Source organism: Rhinopithecus bieti, unplaced genomic scaffold, assembly GCF_001698545.2.
Source record: "Rhinopithecus bieti isolate Rb0 unplaced genomic scaffold, ASM169854v2 scaffold_9981, whole genome shotgun sequence".
NCBI lineage: Eukaryota > Metazoa > Chordata > Mammalia > Primates > Cercopithecidae > Rhinopithecus > Rhinopithecus bieti.
This window is the reverse complement of record NW_016806838.1, coordinates 1,575,111-1,592,142: the sequence shown is the minus strand read 5'-3', so window position 1 is coordinate 1,592,142 and position 17,032 is coordinate 1,575,111. Positions and strand designations below refer to the sequence as shown.

Genomic DNA, 17,032 nt, shown 5'->3' with positions numbered 1-17,032 from the left:
GTTCCTGCCATATAAGAAGGACTCAGTAAATGATTTTTAGCTGGGCACAGTGGCACAATCCTGTAGTCTAAGCTACTTGGAAGACAGGGGCAGGAGGGTCACTTGTGCCTAGGAGTTCAAGATCAGCCTGGGCAACATAGAGACCCCATCTCAAAATACAAAGGTAATTTTTTAAAATGCAAAATTGCAGAATTGTACAATTTAAAATGTATTTTATTATATGTAAGCAAACTCTGATTAAACTTTTTTAAATTTCTGGATGTTAGATAAGGATGAAATTTTCATTTGGAAGAATTCTTACAATATAAAAGTAACATGTAAACAAGATTTTTTCTTTTTTTTTTTTGAGACGGAGTCTTGCTCTGCCGCCCAGGCTGGAGTGCAGTGGCCGGCTCTCAGCTCACTGCAAGCTCCGCCTCCCAGGTTCACGCCATTCTCCTGTCTCAGCCTCCCGAGTAGCTGGGACTACAGGCGCCCGCCTCATCGCCCGGCTAGTTTTTTGTATTTTTTAGTAGAGACGGGGTTTCACCATATTAGCCAGGATGGTCTCGATCTCCTGACCTCGTGATCCGCCCGTCTCGGCCTCCCAAAGTGCTGGGATTACAGGCTTGAGCCACCGCGCCCAGCCAACAAGATTTTTTCAATGTTACTGCTATTTATCCCAAAAACTCCCAATTTTTAAAAACGTGGTGACGTTATAATTACTAAGCACTACTGAGCTGTGAAACCTGGCATCATCATACTCAGGCCTATAACTCTAAAAATGTACATGACAAGGCAGGAAATATATAAATGGGTAAAATAAGGAAGAACTCAATCAAGACTCTCAAAGTGCATTTAAATTACTTAAAATTCTGAAGAAGTTTGTTAAAATACCTGTAATGTCGATAAAAAGATTTCACTTTCAAATTTACAGGCTGCTTGAGTTCAATAACCTAAAAATGAAAAACCTCTGGACCATTCCAGTACAGGTTATTCAAAGGAGCTGTGATAAAGAGCATATAGCAAATATGCTCAGTTATACGCACTAGGTAAGGCACAACTGCTATCATCCCAACCCATTAATAATCCTTTCCTTTGAAATATGTAAGAAGAGGCCGGGCACGGTGGCTCACGCCTGTAATCCCAGCACTTTGGGAGGCCAAAGCAGGTGGATCACTTGAGGTCAGGAGTTTGAGACCAACCTAGCCAACATGGTGAAACCCCATCTCTACTAAAAATGCAAAAATTAGCCTGGCGTGGTAGCACATGCCTGTATTCCCAGCTACTTGGAAGGCTGAGGCAGAAAAGTCACTTGAGGCCGGGAGGCGGAGGTTGTAGTGAGCAGAGATCGGGCAACTGCACTCCAACCTGGGAACAAAACTAGATTCCTCTCAAAAAAAAAAAAAAAACCAACAAACAAACAAACAAAACTTCTGTTAAAAATGTTTCACTGGTAGAATTTACCACCCAAATTCAAAATACAGTAAGTTCTCCAAGGCTCTAATACTAGGACAGATTGGTTGTCAGTTCTATATTTAATAGCAGATCATGACCATTTCATTTGTGCTTGACAACTAGACAACTTTCAGTGAAACCATTCCCCAGAAATGACACTACAATATTGTTACTTATTTAGAGGCCAGAGAGCCAAAAGAACAACAACTCATTAATAGTGAATGGATGGGGAAGACAGCAGCAGAGGATTGGAAAGGAGCAATATAAAAGGCTTAGAACGATGAACAGCAGCAGTAAAGTAGGGATTCCCAGAATGAAATTACTGTAACACAAAATAAACATAGCAGCATAAGTCCACACTTTCTCATTTGAAATACACATAAGAATTAATTAGAGAGTCTAATTTTATACAATCAAAAGCCTAAAAATCTTGATAACAATAGAAATACTGGTAAATTTAAAAAGACTCTCCCAATTTTGGCTCTGTTTCCCTGTTCTATAAAGAAATTCATAAGTGGGGGGAAACTTCAAACTATAAATGATGAATGTAACTATTAGGAATGGCCTCTCTATGAGGTCTGAAATAGAAGGAAAATGTACATTTCTTCCAGAGTTGTAGCCAACAATAACTTTTGCATTCCGAATCCAGCTTAGGTACATTGGTTGGGAAGATGTTTGCAAAAGTATTTAATAAGAAAGTGCTGAATTTAGCCTTTATTTTTTCTCAGTTTTTTTAAAATGGCCCAAGGTCCATCAAATGCACTAAATAGAAATTCTCCTAAGTATAAATGACAAAATAATACTCTACAAGCTTTTAATGTAATTTTAATTTTGTGGGAACATAGTTTGGTTTTTTTAATATTTTATTTTAATTTTGGTGGGTACATAGGTTTTTTAATTTTATTTTAATTTTGTAGCCTTCTTCTCAAAGACAACTATCTTTTACAGATCAGAGACTATCAAATTTTTTCTGTAAAAGACCATATAGCAAATATTGTCAGTTTTACAGGTCATATAGTCTCTGTTGCAAATACAGAGATGAATATATCTGTATAGCACAGAGCATGAAAGCTTCAATAGACAACAGATAGATGAATAAGCCTGGCTATGGTACAATAAAATGGTATTTACAAAAAAAGGCAGCAAGCCCATGGCCATAGTTTGTTGACTTCTGCTATAAGACATCTGTTTTTAACTTTACTAACAAGTATATTGTTTTAATAAATACTATAAATTTCGAAATAAGATGTCTGGGATTTGCTTTAAAATACTTCATTTTTTTTTTTAAAGGGAGAAAGGTAGGAGAAAGGTTAGACTGGAAAAACACAATTATTGTTAAAGCCAGAATTATGGATATATGGGGTTTCATTACACTGTAAGCTTGAAAATTCCCAAATTAAAAGTTTAAAAATCAAGTAAATCAATGAAACCAGCTCTACAGAAAAATGAATTTTTTCACCTTAACTCTAATCTTTTAAAACAGTTAGCATTTTTAAACATAATTAACATAATAAACATAAAAGATTCTTAATATGAAGCCCACTTTAACCTATAATGAAAAAACTTAATCCACAAAAAATGTATATAAGCCATAAAACCCGTTAAAAATTCTCCATAACTTAAAATATAGGCTCCACTTCATACAGTTGCTAAATATGTCACATTTATTGGCATCTCAATCTGAAAGGTGCAATCAATTTTTGGGCTTTTTAAAATATTTTTATAAGAAATATATTATTTATATTAACATATAATAGGTTTATTACTTTTCAAGTTAATACATAAATTTCTTTCTTTTTAAATCCTAAGTAATTCTGGCCAACATGGCAAAACCCTGCCTCTACTAAAAATACAAAAATTAGCCGGGTGTGGTGGCACACTCCTGTAATCCCAGCTACTTGGGAGACTGAGGCAGGAAATCGCTAAACCCAGGAAGTGAAGGTTACAGTGAGCCAAGATTGTGCCACTGCACTCCATCCTGGGCAACAGAGTGAGACTCTGCCTCAAAAAAAAAAATTTTTTTTAATAATAAATTCTAATAAATATTAATAGCTATAACCGTAATAAACAAATATTCTTCAGGATCATCAATGATTAAAAGTATAGAAGGATCCTAAGGCCAAAAACTTTGAGAGCTCCTGAATTAAATGTTTTCAATATTGTATAAAGCAAGTTCATCACGCAATTACAAGACATATACTCAAACTCATTTTACCTTTTAACAGTAATCGTCACATAGTGACATAAATTCAACTATGAAGGCTATCAATTTAGCCACAAGAGGAAGACACTTAAACCTTCAACAGAAATATTCTTTTAAACTACCTGATAAGTCATGAGTATGAATATGAATCCACAGGATAAGTCTTGAATCCACAGGAAAAGAAGAGCACTATAATATGTGGTCCCCCATCTTATACAGACAATTGTCTCCTGAACCAACATAATGAAAAACTACCATGTGTCAAAAGGCATTTCTAATAAATGTGCCACCTCTTATCAAATCAAGAGATGTAGTTTCACTTAATGCAAGAAACCAGAAATCAAGCTGAACAGAGTCTTAAGAAATCTTAATGACTCTGCAATTTCCCAAAGATTGAATACATCTGTTTTTTAAATGCTCTAGGTTTTCCCCAATGTTCTGAAACACAGTGATTTCAAATATTATCAAAACTAAAAACTAACTTAAACTAGGCTTATTGAATTATTATGACAGTTGAGAAAAACTAAGACCTTCCACGTGAAAACATTTCAACCGTCCAAGAATATAATCAGTCTCAAAATTTCCTAAATCTATAAACTAGAATAGAAATAAACAATACATAACACAGACTCAGATAAATAATAATTAGAGCAAATATGTCCACATAATTATTCATTCTATCATTTATAAAGATGAACCAATACTCATTTTCAAATACAGTACCACTGTAGCATTTTAACCAATTTTGCCTCTACATACGGCAATTTAAAATGTTATCACAGTATTTCATTTTGCTTGATTAATAACAAATTATTCCCAAGTTTTATAAATGTTATGTCTATTGCCTTTCAACATGAATAAATTTAAAATAGTAATAGTAATAGCATGCAAGGACATACTTACATCATACTCTGTAATTCTGCTGCAAAGCTTATAGACTTCCCTGTATTCCTTCCACTACTTGAAGTTGCAGTAGACATTGGACTAGCTGCAGTATTATTCATCTAAATAAAAAGGAGAAATAAAGCTTACAAAACATACCTACCTATAAGTAAATGCAAAAAAAAAAAAAAGAAAGCAAATATAAATTATTTCAAAACTAGAGAAAATTTAAATTTCTGATTTGCTTTGCATAAAACGGATTCACTTATACTTAATGTTGTTTATTCAAATGAAATAGCAAGGTGGAAAAAAACTAGTCAAGTAAGATGTCGGCCAATTACTCACTTCAGTGATAAATACTTTAGCACCTATTTTACAATAGGTAATGTAAAAACAGTATTTATTAACATATTTTACTAGAGCTCATTGGTTTTCAAAATGAGCTTCAGGGAGCCCTATGGTTCATCAGCAATGCTTCAGGGAGTTCCAGGTGGACCCCAAGCACAACACACCCCCAGTTTCAAACACAACAACTCTGACTTTTCTAGTTGATAGATGAAGGTTCCAAGTAAGATTTCATTTAAAGAAACAATTCCACAGCTGAAAGATACAAAATTAGAAAACTACAGCATAATCTAATTCCCATTTGAACAAAAGCCTAAAATACAAATAATAATGTCAATCAGTAGGTTAAAAGCATTGTGATATTTTATAATCCTATGGGTAAATAACTTATTCAATTTAAAATGTGACATTTTTCCCAATAAAATTAAGGTGATGCATAATGATAAATTGGGTGCCAATCCTAATGTATGCCATTTTATTTAATGTATTAAAAAAATTAGCAAGATTTAGTCAAAGTAACATTAAAATAATGTCATGAAAGTAGGTAAAGCCTCAACTATTATACTATTATACTGGGAGTGCTCAATAAACGTTAGTTATTATTTCATAAGCTTATATAAACTTTGCAAAGCTGTAATTTTCCTTAAAATACTTTTTGCAGATTCTGAAGAAGAATGTAAGATATTTAACAACATATGAAAAAGTAAAACAGTGCAGAGGACTTTTAGTAAACTAAGAGGGCAGGTTCTGGAGTCAGACTGCCTAGATTTGAATCCCACCTCTGCTCCTTTGCTAAGACTTTGGGCAAGTTACCTAACTTCTCTGTGCTTCAGTTTCCTCATCTGTAAATGGCAATGATAATCTCACCTTCTTAGGGCTGTTGTGAGAATTACAAACAAATATTTAGAACAGCACTGACAGCACACAGTGAACACACAATAAATGTTAACTGTTATAATAAACAGACCTTAAGAACTTCCTCTTCCATGAACAGGGAAAATTAAGGAAGAAAAAAGAATTCCCCTTCTTGATCCGCTAAAAGCTTTTATATAAATTTAGATGTATTACCCTTTTTTCACAATCACACAAGTTTGTAAAACTTAAATATTTTTACTAAAAGACGTCTATGCAACTAAACAAATATTAAGTAGCTTCTTTGTAAGTTTAGTTTTCACTGATGACATCACTATAACTACTAGTCACTTGGGCTCAAAATCTCAGTCACAACCTTGGACTCCTTCTCCTGCACCCTACAATTTGTAAAAAGTCAAGTAAATTCTACTTTCTGTATGTTCTCACATCCTTCCCCTCTTGTCCTACTGCTATGGCCCCCTAAAAACTCTTAATCTACATCTTCTATCTCCATCTCAGTTCATTCTCCAAACTGCTGCCAAATTTATCTTCTTAATACATCTTTCTAATCTAACAACTCCTCTGGGTAATGATAAAATTCATAAAGGGAACCTAAACCAGGGTCACTTAGCAAGGGCTGCGATGGAAGGGCTGGGCCCCACAAAAGAAGGATGGGGAAAAAAGCTACTACAAATCACTGATGGAGATAGGCCTTATATGATGAAGCTTTTGAGAAGGCAACAGGACAAAGATCTAAGGCAAGCAGCACACTAGCTAGGTGACTAGGTTTGAAATATACCAATATCCCTCTGGTCTAGTCTGAGGGCCCTAACAGCCAGGCCAAAACCACTATACCAAGAATGCAAGAGAAGGAAAACAAAAACGTTCCACTCAAACTGAACCTGAAAACCAAAATCCTAAAACATACGAAGAACTTAATGCTAAGAAACACCAACACATTTTTTAAGCCTAAATTTGTGCCATTGTTTAAAAAGACTTTTGGAGTAAGTACTTTCTCTACAAATAATATAGGAAAAGAAACATAACCATTTGAGACTTGGATTAAAAAAAAAAAAATCACAAGTCCAAGACTGGGAGAAAAAAGGAAACCAAGGACTTCCATAAACAGTCCTGCAGAATTGGGACAAAACGCGAAAAAAGGGAGTCTGGATTTCTCAAAGACCTCAGAAAATGTTCCCTTGTTGTCCCAATAGAAGGCTGACAGAGCTATCTGGGAGAACATGTTAAACTCAAAAAGTAAGTAGTAACCCCAGCCTCCAGAATGTTACGATTGGAGTTGACTCATCAGATTTGACAGACATGCCATTCCATGGGATTATCCCATGGTCAAATGTCCTGAGACATTGCTGGAGCAATCTGCTCCTTTTTCATTTTCAAATCCAGTCACCCAAACCTCGTTTATTATAACCATGATCATCCTTTCACAGTCAAGTCAATTTTTATATCAAACAGGTGAATAACATTTTTCTTGACATGATGAGCTGATAGCTCATTAGACTCTTTAAAATAATTATTTCCCATACCCACATTGTTTGATGATTTAGATAATTAACTTCTTTTGACATTAACTTCTTTACACATCAAAGTCCTATCATTCCAATGCTCTATTTCCTTTCTTCTAGACATTAAAAAAGAAAAGTCTGTTAAAAGCAGAAGCACTCAAGTCAATTTTCACTAATAAATACAGTTACCGTGGAACTGAAAACCTACTGTAATCTTCTCAATGGGTTAATGTCCTGCAGTTGTTTCAGCTTTCAATTGAAAATGCATCTGTTTGCCATATTTTACAAAATGAATTCAGATGTCCAGATTGGGACCTAGATTATTTCAACATGCCAGAGTTTAAATGTGAACCCAAGGAATAAGTTCATATCTGATTAATAGTATTTAAACCTGATCATTAAGCTAATAGCTAATACTATAACACACCTGTAAAACTGTGTTCCGGAGAAGAAAATCTGGCATTTATCTTTTAATTTAAAATTATGGAATTTAAGGATACACCCCTTTCCTCAGAAAATATTGCTATCAAAAAAAAAAAGTTTTAATTGTAGTGAAGTTAATCACAAAAAGTATATTAAACAAAATGCAATGAACATGCTACTGGGTTTCTAGTTAGGTCTCATATTTTGGGGGACTAAATAACCACAGAAGAAATACCATGAAACAGCTTTAAGCTTAAAAGACCTCAAATTGTTGAGAACCTTACTACTAGTTTCTGCACCCTCCAAACATCATCAAAATCTGGACTGTGAAAACTATCAGTCAACCCATTAATTAAAAGAGAGAAGTTTTAATCTTATCTTCTATACTGCTGAAGAAGACTATTTCAGCAGACCTATGTACCAATTTTGAGCATCTACAGTCTCAATTCTAATGATAACCTGAACATCCCACATAATATAAATTAATAGAAAACTTTTATAATTAGAACATTTTTATTTTCATAAAATTCCAAAGGCAGGAAGCAATTATGGTTAAGCCAACACTATTATACACTGTGTTTTAGTTTTGTTGTTTAAAAAAAATCAGGTTACATCATGATCTAAATTTCTTCTGTTGTGAAAAATAATACCAAATGGTCAATCACTGAGAATGCAAAAAATTAAAAAATACATAAAATATCTATAAAAATGTCTAGACCTAGTGTTTAGAATAATACAATGGTAATCTCAGTATAGTAATATATGCCCCATTTTAAGTGGACTTTGGAAGGTACTAAAAAGCCTGGTTTATAAACTTAACTCAAATCAGTCCCACCTGACCTTACCAGCCTCCTTTTCTACAGCAGTCAAATCAAACTTTCACCATCTCCAGAACCACCCCATGTTCTTTTGAACCTTTACCCCTACAGCTCTCTCTACTTGCAATACCTTTTGAAACAATACAGTATCTGTCAACCCATCCAAAATCTATTGCCTAAGCCCATCTCCAAGAAACCTTCCCAGACATGTAAACAAAAGAAATTCTTTCTCTGATATCTAATTATTTGTTTATATTAGTTTAATATTAAATTAACTACTTTACTGCATACTAATTATTTTAGTTGAATAAGCCTCTGTCCCACAGTGAATCCCTACCCCAGCTATGGACAGTTGATATCATCTTCTACTTCCAGAGAAACAAAAAGCTATCATTTAGTCATTCCCTCCATTCTCCTCCACCAAAGACAGTGTATCCTCCCTTAATTCCCTCCTCTTATAATAAAGACACCCTCTTATTTAAAGCTAATACCACCAGTGCTTTGGATTCTTCATACCTAAGTATTTACTGGGCACCTACTACAGGCCAAACACTGTTCTAAGAGGTAGGGATATAGTAGTGACTAAGTCAGACAAAAAGAAATACATTATAATGCAAGAGACAAGCACATAAACAAATATAATTTGAGGAAATAACAAATACTATGAAATAAGAAAAACAAGTTGATTTCAACTAGGAGGTGGCATTTAATATAAGGTCTGGAAGGGAGCTCTGGAGAACTTCCCAACAAAAAGAACAGCAAAGTACCAAAATCCTGTGGCCAGTGTGGCTAGAAATGCAGGGGTAGCAAGAGGGCAGATCTTACAAAGCCTTTAGGCCACAGGAGTTTACATTTCACTTAAGTGTAATGTGAAGCTATTAGAGAATTTTGAAAAGGGAAGTTACTTGAAATGTTTTAGGTTTTAAAAAGATAACTCCAGCAGCGGGGAGAATATACTACATGGAAGCAAGAGTGCAATCAAGACCAGTTAGGAAGTTACTGAGGTTGTGTGCAGACAAGAGATGACAGTGGCTTGAATTAGTTTAACAAGTGGAGATGATGAGAAGTGGTCAGATTTCTGGAACATATTTTGAAAGCAGAACTGATTTGCTGATAGATTACATGTGGGGTGTGAGAGAAGTGCAGTCAAGGATGACTGAATTCTGGGGCCTCAGAAACTGGTTGAATGGTGGTGCCATTTACTGAGATCCAGAAGACTGGGAAGGAAAAAAAAAAAAAAAGTTCAGTTGGGGCTATGTTAAGTTTGAGACAGCTATTAGACATTCAAGTGGAGATTTTAAAAACCTGCAGAAGCTTTGTGAGAGATGTTGTAAAGCAGAAAACTGAAATAAAAGCCATGGTCACAAGATTTTTGTTAAGAAGGATAATTAATATAATAGAACTTTGTATAAGGATATAAGGATCAACTAATCTCATAAGTTCAATTTCTCTGTCAGGAATAATTTGTCTCACAGGATTGCATATAATGGGCACTAAAAAAAATCTGAACTGAAAATATCAAAACACCCTGTAAACGTGAAAACTACCCCCATCCTTTCTCTCTAGATGATAAACAGCTAAAACTGTGCAGCATTACATATCCTACATGAGCATCTTTTGGAACTAACAGACACAGGAGCCCAGTGATAGACTGCTACGAGACACAGGAGTTTCTAGTATATCTTCCTTCTTCAGTCTCATATTCAGTTTCTATTCCATATGCTTTCATATGCAGTACTCGCACAGAAAATTGAGTTTAAAAAAAATTATTTGCAAAACAGTCCCTAAAGTACACTGCAAATGTGCCTATCAGATTATCCTTAAGCCCTGAGAAATGGCACAGAGCACACTTACTTTTCCAACACTAAAACACTGTTGTTTTTACTCAAACTTTATAATAGAGTTGCTTAATGGTTAACTTTTGAGATATGTGGAAGATTTTGGCACCAATTACACTCCTAACAGTAAGAGGTAAGTGTATTTGACAAAGATGTCAAAAAATAAGCACCTCCCTTAAAAATCAACACTCCCTTCCAGTCGAGTCACATTTTAGAAATATTAAAGCTTATGAGAATTCTGTATTAAACAATTTACAAAATATCTGATGTGTTTAAAAACACAGTTTACGTGACCAAAAGAAAAGGAATGGGGACTTACTGTAGGCATGTAAAAAAACAGATGAATTTGGAGTTTATAAAGGGTGTTTCACCTGTGTTAGCTCACTTTTTTTTTTTCTCACAATTACCCTACAAGACAAGTATTCTGCCTCTACCAACTAAGACTGGCTGAAGATCACAAATCCAGTAAACAACAGCCTTTGATCCCAGATAGCTGATAACCTGAATTATTCAGGCCATTTAGATATACTATGTTTTAATAAAAATCCTCTCATTTTAGTGTCTTAGTTTTTTCATTAGTAAAAGATCTCTATCTCCTAAAACACTAAAATATTGTGAAATTACTGAAAAGTTGTAAACATAGCAGTCAGGGGACTTACATGGTCATTAAGTTTTCTTGGAGACTGATGACTTTTAACACTCAGTTAAGAAATTCTTCGTTTAAAAGAAAATCTTAGGTAGATGGATAAGCAACTATAACAGACAAATATATATGCAAATTGGTGGGAGGGAACCAAAGACATCTGAGCAGACTTCAGAACTACAGTTTGAAAATCACTAATTTCCTCCAAATCCCTCATTTTTCAGGTGAGGAACTGAAGTCCAGAGGGGTTTCTTGAACTGCCCAAGGACACACTACTATTTAGTGATACAAGCTGGGACTAAATCTGAGGTCCCCCGACACCTGGTCCAGAGTTCTTTCTACTATACAACAAGGAATATACAAATAAAAGTTTATCATAACTAACCCACAAGGCCTCCACAATGTGTATGTCACAGTGAACTGTGTTGTGAAATATTAATATCTGCCTATGCCAAACCACAATGGGAGCAGTAAAGAGCTAGGCTCTGGAGTTAAATTATAGGCTCTAACACTTACACATGACCTTGGGCAAGTTATGCCACCTCGCTGCCTCAGTTTCCTCATCTCCAAAATGGAGATTAAAATTACTTCTCTCCTAGGTTACATAAAATATGTAAAGCCCTTAGGAAAGTGCCTTATACATATTAGGCATTTAGTTTGTGCCAACCATGATGACAAACTCAAGCAAAAGCAAAGCTTCTTGAAAATACATCACAAAAGATTATTGTTAAACATGTATATCCTCAAAGAATGTTATGACTAATAAAGACTAATATGAATACAGTGAAACATACAGAATTCAGTCATAAAACCACTACAGCATTTAAATTGCAAAAATACATTTCAAGATTTTTTAAATGGTTTATATTTGTATGTTATTTTAGTAAATATAGTCACATAAATTATTTCAATTTACTGTCCTGTGAATTCAACAGCATCTTTTCAGTAACTCCTACCTACTATACACCAAACAGTGTACTATTTTCTTTTTATTTTGAAACAGGGTCTCTTTCTGTTGCTCAGGATGGAGTACAGTGGCACAATTTCAGCTCACTGCAGTCTCCACCTCCTGGGCTCAAGCAATCTTCCCACCTCAGCCTCCCAAGCAGTTGGTACTACAGGCACGAACCACCAAGCTCAGCTACATTTTTTTTTTTTTTTTTTTTTGAGATGGAGTTCTGCTCTGTTACCCAAGCTGGAGTGTAACGGCACAATCTTGGCTCACTGCAACCTCCACCTCCAGGGTTCAAGCAATTCTGGTGCCTCAGCCTACTAAGCAGCAGGTACACGCCAAGACATGCAGCTAATTTTTGTATTTTTAGTAGAGACAGGGTTTCACCATGTTGGCCAGGCTGGTCTCAAACTCCTGATCTCAGGTGATCCACCCGCCTCGGCCTCCCAAAGTGCTGGGATTACAGGTGTGAGTCACTGCACCCGGCCCAGCTAATTTTTGTTTTAAATTTTTTGTAGAGACCAGGTCTCATTATATTGCCCATCACTCTTAGGCTCAGGCAATCTGGACGTGTCTTAGCCTCCCAAAGTGCTGGTATTACAGGCATGAATCACAGAGCCAGCCACTATTTTCATGTTCATTATCTTATTTAACCTTCACCACCCATTAAGTATGGGCCAGATATTTTCAAAGGGAGAACTACAGTACAAAAAAGCCTGACAGACCCATTCTAGAAAGTAAGAGCCTCATTAGTATAACCTATTCGGTGGGAATATGTTTGGATAAATGAGATACAATGGAAAGAACACATCAAGTGCCCAAGAAAATGTTGGTTCTCCCTTAGCAGTAGTATGGGGTTGTTTTCTGTAGAAAATATATTGTGACCAGATCAAAAAAGCACCATTACTGTGACTTAAAATAATATTTTGTGTGTGTGTTTGGTTTTTGAGACAGAGTCTCACTCTGTCACCCAGGCTAGAGTGCAGTGCACGATCTCGGCTTATAGCAACCTCCGCCTCCTGGGTTCAAGAGATTCTCCTGCCTCAGCCTCCTGAGTACCTGGGACTACAGGCATGCACCACCATACCCTGCTAATTTTTTGTATTTTTAGTAGAGATGGGGTTTCACCATGTTGGCCAGGCTGGTCTCCAACTCCTGACCTCAAGTGATCCGCCCACCTCCGCCTCCCAAAGTGCTGGGATTACAGGCGTGAACCACCACACCCCGCCTGTGACTTACAATATTAGTTGTAAAAGAGAACTGTCTTCAGTAATAGTGCCTATTATACACCATCTATGTTGTTGCACAAAATTTGCTGAACAACTTCTGCAGGTCACTCTTCAGTGGAGGCTGCAGGTAGATGCGACAAAACCAATTCAATATAAAAATGTTTGTAAAGACGACAATTTTTAAACGTAATTCTCATTTGATGCCACCAACAGTCCAATGAGAAGGTGGGATGAGGCTGGGTACTAATTTTATTTTACTGATAAGGAAATTGAGGCTCCGATATTAACAAGTTAAATACCTTAACTGAAATGACAAAATGTGGCAGAAAAGGGCAAAAGCTAGGTTTACAGAATTGTGTCTTAGTGCTCTGTTCACCAACCCACAGAACATCTCAGAACATTATTATCACTTCTAGATTATCCAATAAACTTAAGGCTACAGCAGCTAATAGTTACTGAACTGCACCCAACATATCACATGAGTTATTTAAATTAACCTCTTATGAACCTAGAAGCAGAAGCCATTGCCATCTTCATTTTATAAATGAGGAACCGAGTATTCTTAGGAAGATTAAATAATTTGTCCCAAATCACATGGCTAGGAAGCAGCAGAGTGAGAACTCAAACCAAGTGTCTATTAGAGCCTCAATAAAATATTTTACCCACTTCAGTATAAACTTAATAATGCATGTAGCTATTTTTCATTATTTAAGTAAACTGTAAGTAAAACCAGTCTTTAACATTGTAATACATAATCAGATTCCTGATGGATTTCACTATTCAACCTCACCATAAAATAAAATCAGTGTAATTTCAACACAAATATTCAATCTCCTGATTTTACTGACACAGACTAATGCTTTACAGTCACCCTCACCAAAAGATAATTTTCTTCCAAGGGAACCAAAACTCAAGCTGCTAAAGATTTCTATCCAAAGCAAAATTTTAAATTATCAGTGGCTTACATGGGAAAGTCACTTGCTGGCCTTATTCCAGGTATCTCACTTATTATTTAGACACATAAACAGTATTTTGTCACTGTTTTAAAGTATATTTCTGGCCGCGCGTAGTGGCTCACACCTGTAATCCCAGTACTTTGGGAGGATGAGGTGCGTGGATCACTTGAAGTCAAGAGTTCAAGACCAGCCTGGCCAACACAGTGAAACCGTGTCTCTACAAAAAATACAAAAATTATCTGGGCATGGTGGCATGTGCCTGTAATCCCAGCTACTCAGGAGGTTGAGGCGGGAGAATCGCTTGAACCCAGGAGGCTGAGGTTGCAGTGAGCTGAGATCACGCCATTGCACTCTAACCTGGGCAACAAGAGCGAAACTCCGTCTCAAAAATAATAATAAAGTATTTCTGATATTGCAACGTGGTTAACTGTCCTAAAACTATATATTACAAGTTCCAATAAGGCTAACAGTAGGGTGACATTATTATGTGGTCCCAATTCGAACATTTTTGATAGTGAAAGGGGTTCTATTAAATTAAATAATTGTGCTGGAACAATCAGGCTTTATACCATGAGTGTCTCAGAAAAATTAAGATATTATGGTCACCCATAAAAGCACCCCATTCTGATTCGTACATTATGAGCTATTCTCTCCATCTGATTTAACTCGTGGGCTTTAAGTTATTGTTTCAGATCTAACCATTATATTCAGCCTTAAGACCAAGAGCATCTTTTTTTTTTTTTTTTTTTTTTTTTTTTTTTTTTTTAAGAGACAGGGTCTCCCTCTGTAGCCCAGGCTGGAAGGCCTGGCCTGACCATGATTCACTGCACCCTTGAACTCCTGGGTTCAAGAGATCCTCTGGCCTCAGTCTCCCAAAGTGCTGTGATTACAAGCATGAGCCAACGTGCCTGACTCAAGGGCACCATTTTACAGACACCAGGCCAGGGTTAAGGGTGCTACCACTACCTATGAAAGTTGTTTGTTCTTTTAGTTTTATTTTCATATTTGACTTTATATACACTTGCTTAAAAAAAAAAAGATGCACATATTTCAAGGAAAGCAATTTCGTGAAACATCTATTACCTAATTTCACTTATCTCTCCAAAAGACTTGGATAACCACAAAACTAGTTCTAAAATGTCCTAATGCTCAAGAGTTATAATTTTTCAAATCGCTTTATTACATGAAAGGTTAAAAAAGAAAACAAAACTTGAATAAAAGAGCTGGAAACTTCTCACTGAAAACCAACCAAAGTAGTAAAAGATAAAAACCAAAAATCACAAATAGTACCATAATGTTTAAAGAAAACTCCAGTTAATACTGTCATAGCTCTTTGTATCTGGCATTACCCGTACAACCTAGGAGACAAAAGAATGTTTTGCTTTAATTTGTCAAGATGTAAATAAGTACTAACAGACCCAAGGTCTGAACTGCAGTATTTGAATGAAAGGCATTATTTGAATAGAATTACAATTCCCTAAGGCAATAAATGTTCCAAAGAGCTGGCTTCTCTGATTTAAAACTCAACCATATCAAGACTCGGAAGGACTCTCAAAATCTAAACTGTAGACCTGTGCTGTCCAACGCAGTAGCCACCACTGGCCACATGTTGGTATTTAAACGTAAATCAATGTATTAATTAATTTACGAAACAAATTAAAAATTAACTTCCTCAGTGACACTTATCATATTTCAAGTGCTGAAGAGCCACTGTGCCTAGGCTACCACTAGTGCCTAAAGGCACAAATTATGGAACATCTCCATCAAGGCAGAAACTGCTACTGAAAAGTGCAGCCTAGACTTAGGCACACTTCGCTCCAATGTCCCGAATATCCTGAGATAAGAAACTTCCAATAGGACAATGAAGTGCATTCCATTCTAGAAAAGTACGCTCACGAACTGTTTCTCATAGTCAAATTCAGCCTCTATGAAACATTCACCAGAAATTCCCCAAGTTCTGTCCTTCAAGTAAATCTTTGCAGGGCGAATTTAATTCCTCTTCCAAAGTCTGCCCTTCACAAATATTAAGACCCCAGGTCCTCTCCTTCCAAATACATACATACATATACACACTATACATACATATATACACATATATAAACACACACATTTCTTTCTACCGAAATAATTTAACATTTCTATTAACCTCGTGGAGAAATGCTAATTTATCCACGTGTACAGTAATAACATGTCCAGGATCGTCTGAGTGTCAAATATTACATATCACTGTCTTCATAACTTCACTCTCACTTGTGAGACCAAATGTCCTCATTCTCTGAGAAGATAAAGTCACAGTCATTCTGAACTCCTAAAACATGGAGAGCAAAATCAGAGCTAAAATGTACTGAGCAGCACCTGGCGTTGTTCTAAGCGTTTAACGTGTATTTTCTCATATAATCCTCACAATTCTGAACTAGGCTATAAGATCGCCATTTTACAGACCAAAACAAGGCAAAGACAAGCTACATAATTTCCCCAGGGGCCACAGACGTGAGCTCACCCCACAGAGAACACAGCGGATCTTTTCCTCTTTCTGGATGCTACACTCCCACTAACTACCTAACTCTTCTCTCGCCGTGCCATAAAGCAACAATTTCCCTCTTTAATGATTCCCCCGGCAACCCCCAACACTACCTAGACGACCCGCGCACCCCGCTTCTTAGCACAGCCCAATCCCCCTCACCCCACGCCCACCCGCCAACAGGGAGGAGTCGAGAGGCAACTCCACAATCGGCAGCGGAACCAGGGCGCTGCGCCCGGTCAGCGCCTCCCACAGCCGCCCTCCCTTCAACACTCCCGCTTAGACGCCGAAGACCCAGGCGGCCGCCCTAGAGCCGGGACCAGGGCGTGGCCGACGCGGGTGCCCAGAGACGTTTGGATCTCCGCGCTGCGTCCCTCCCGGCTCTCAGACGTCTCCCCGCCCGCACCCCG

At 36.6% G+C, this 17,032-nt stretch overlaps 2 protein-coding genes across 8 annotated transcripts in view; one reads left to right on the top strand and one right to left on the bottom strand.

The window, feature by feature from the left end:
* RUNX2 (RUNX family transcription factor 2) overlaps window positions 1-17,032 on the top strand; it is a 242,607-nt gene that overhangs the window by 53,542 nt on the left and 172,033 nt on the right. The window lies entirely within an intron of this gene.
* Window positions 1-17,032, bottom strand: part of SUPT3H (SPT3 homolog, SAGA and STAGA complex component) — a 548,315-nt gene that overhangs the window by 530,703 nt on the left and 580 nt on the right. For both annotated transcript variants that reach the window (XM_017878099.1, XM_017878098.1), the window contains exon 2: window positions 4,544-4,644. In XM_017878099.1, the coding sequence (XP_017733588.1) occupies window positions 4,544-4,644 (101 nt within the window). The remainder of the gene's footprint in view (window positions 1-4,543; window positions 4,645-17,032) is intronic.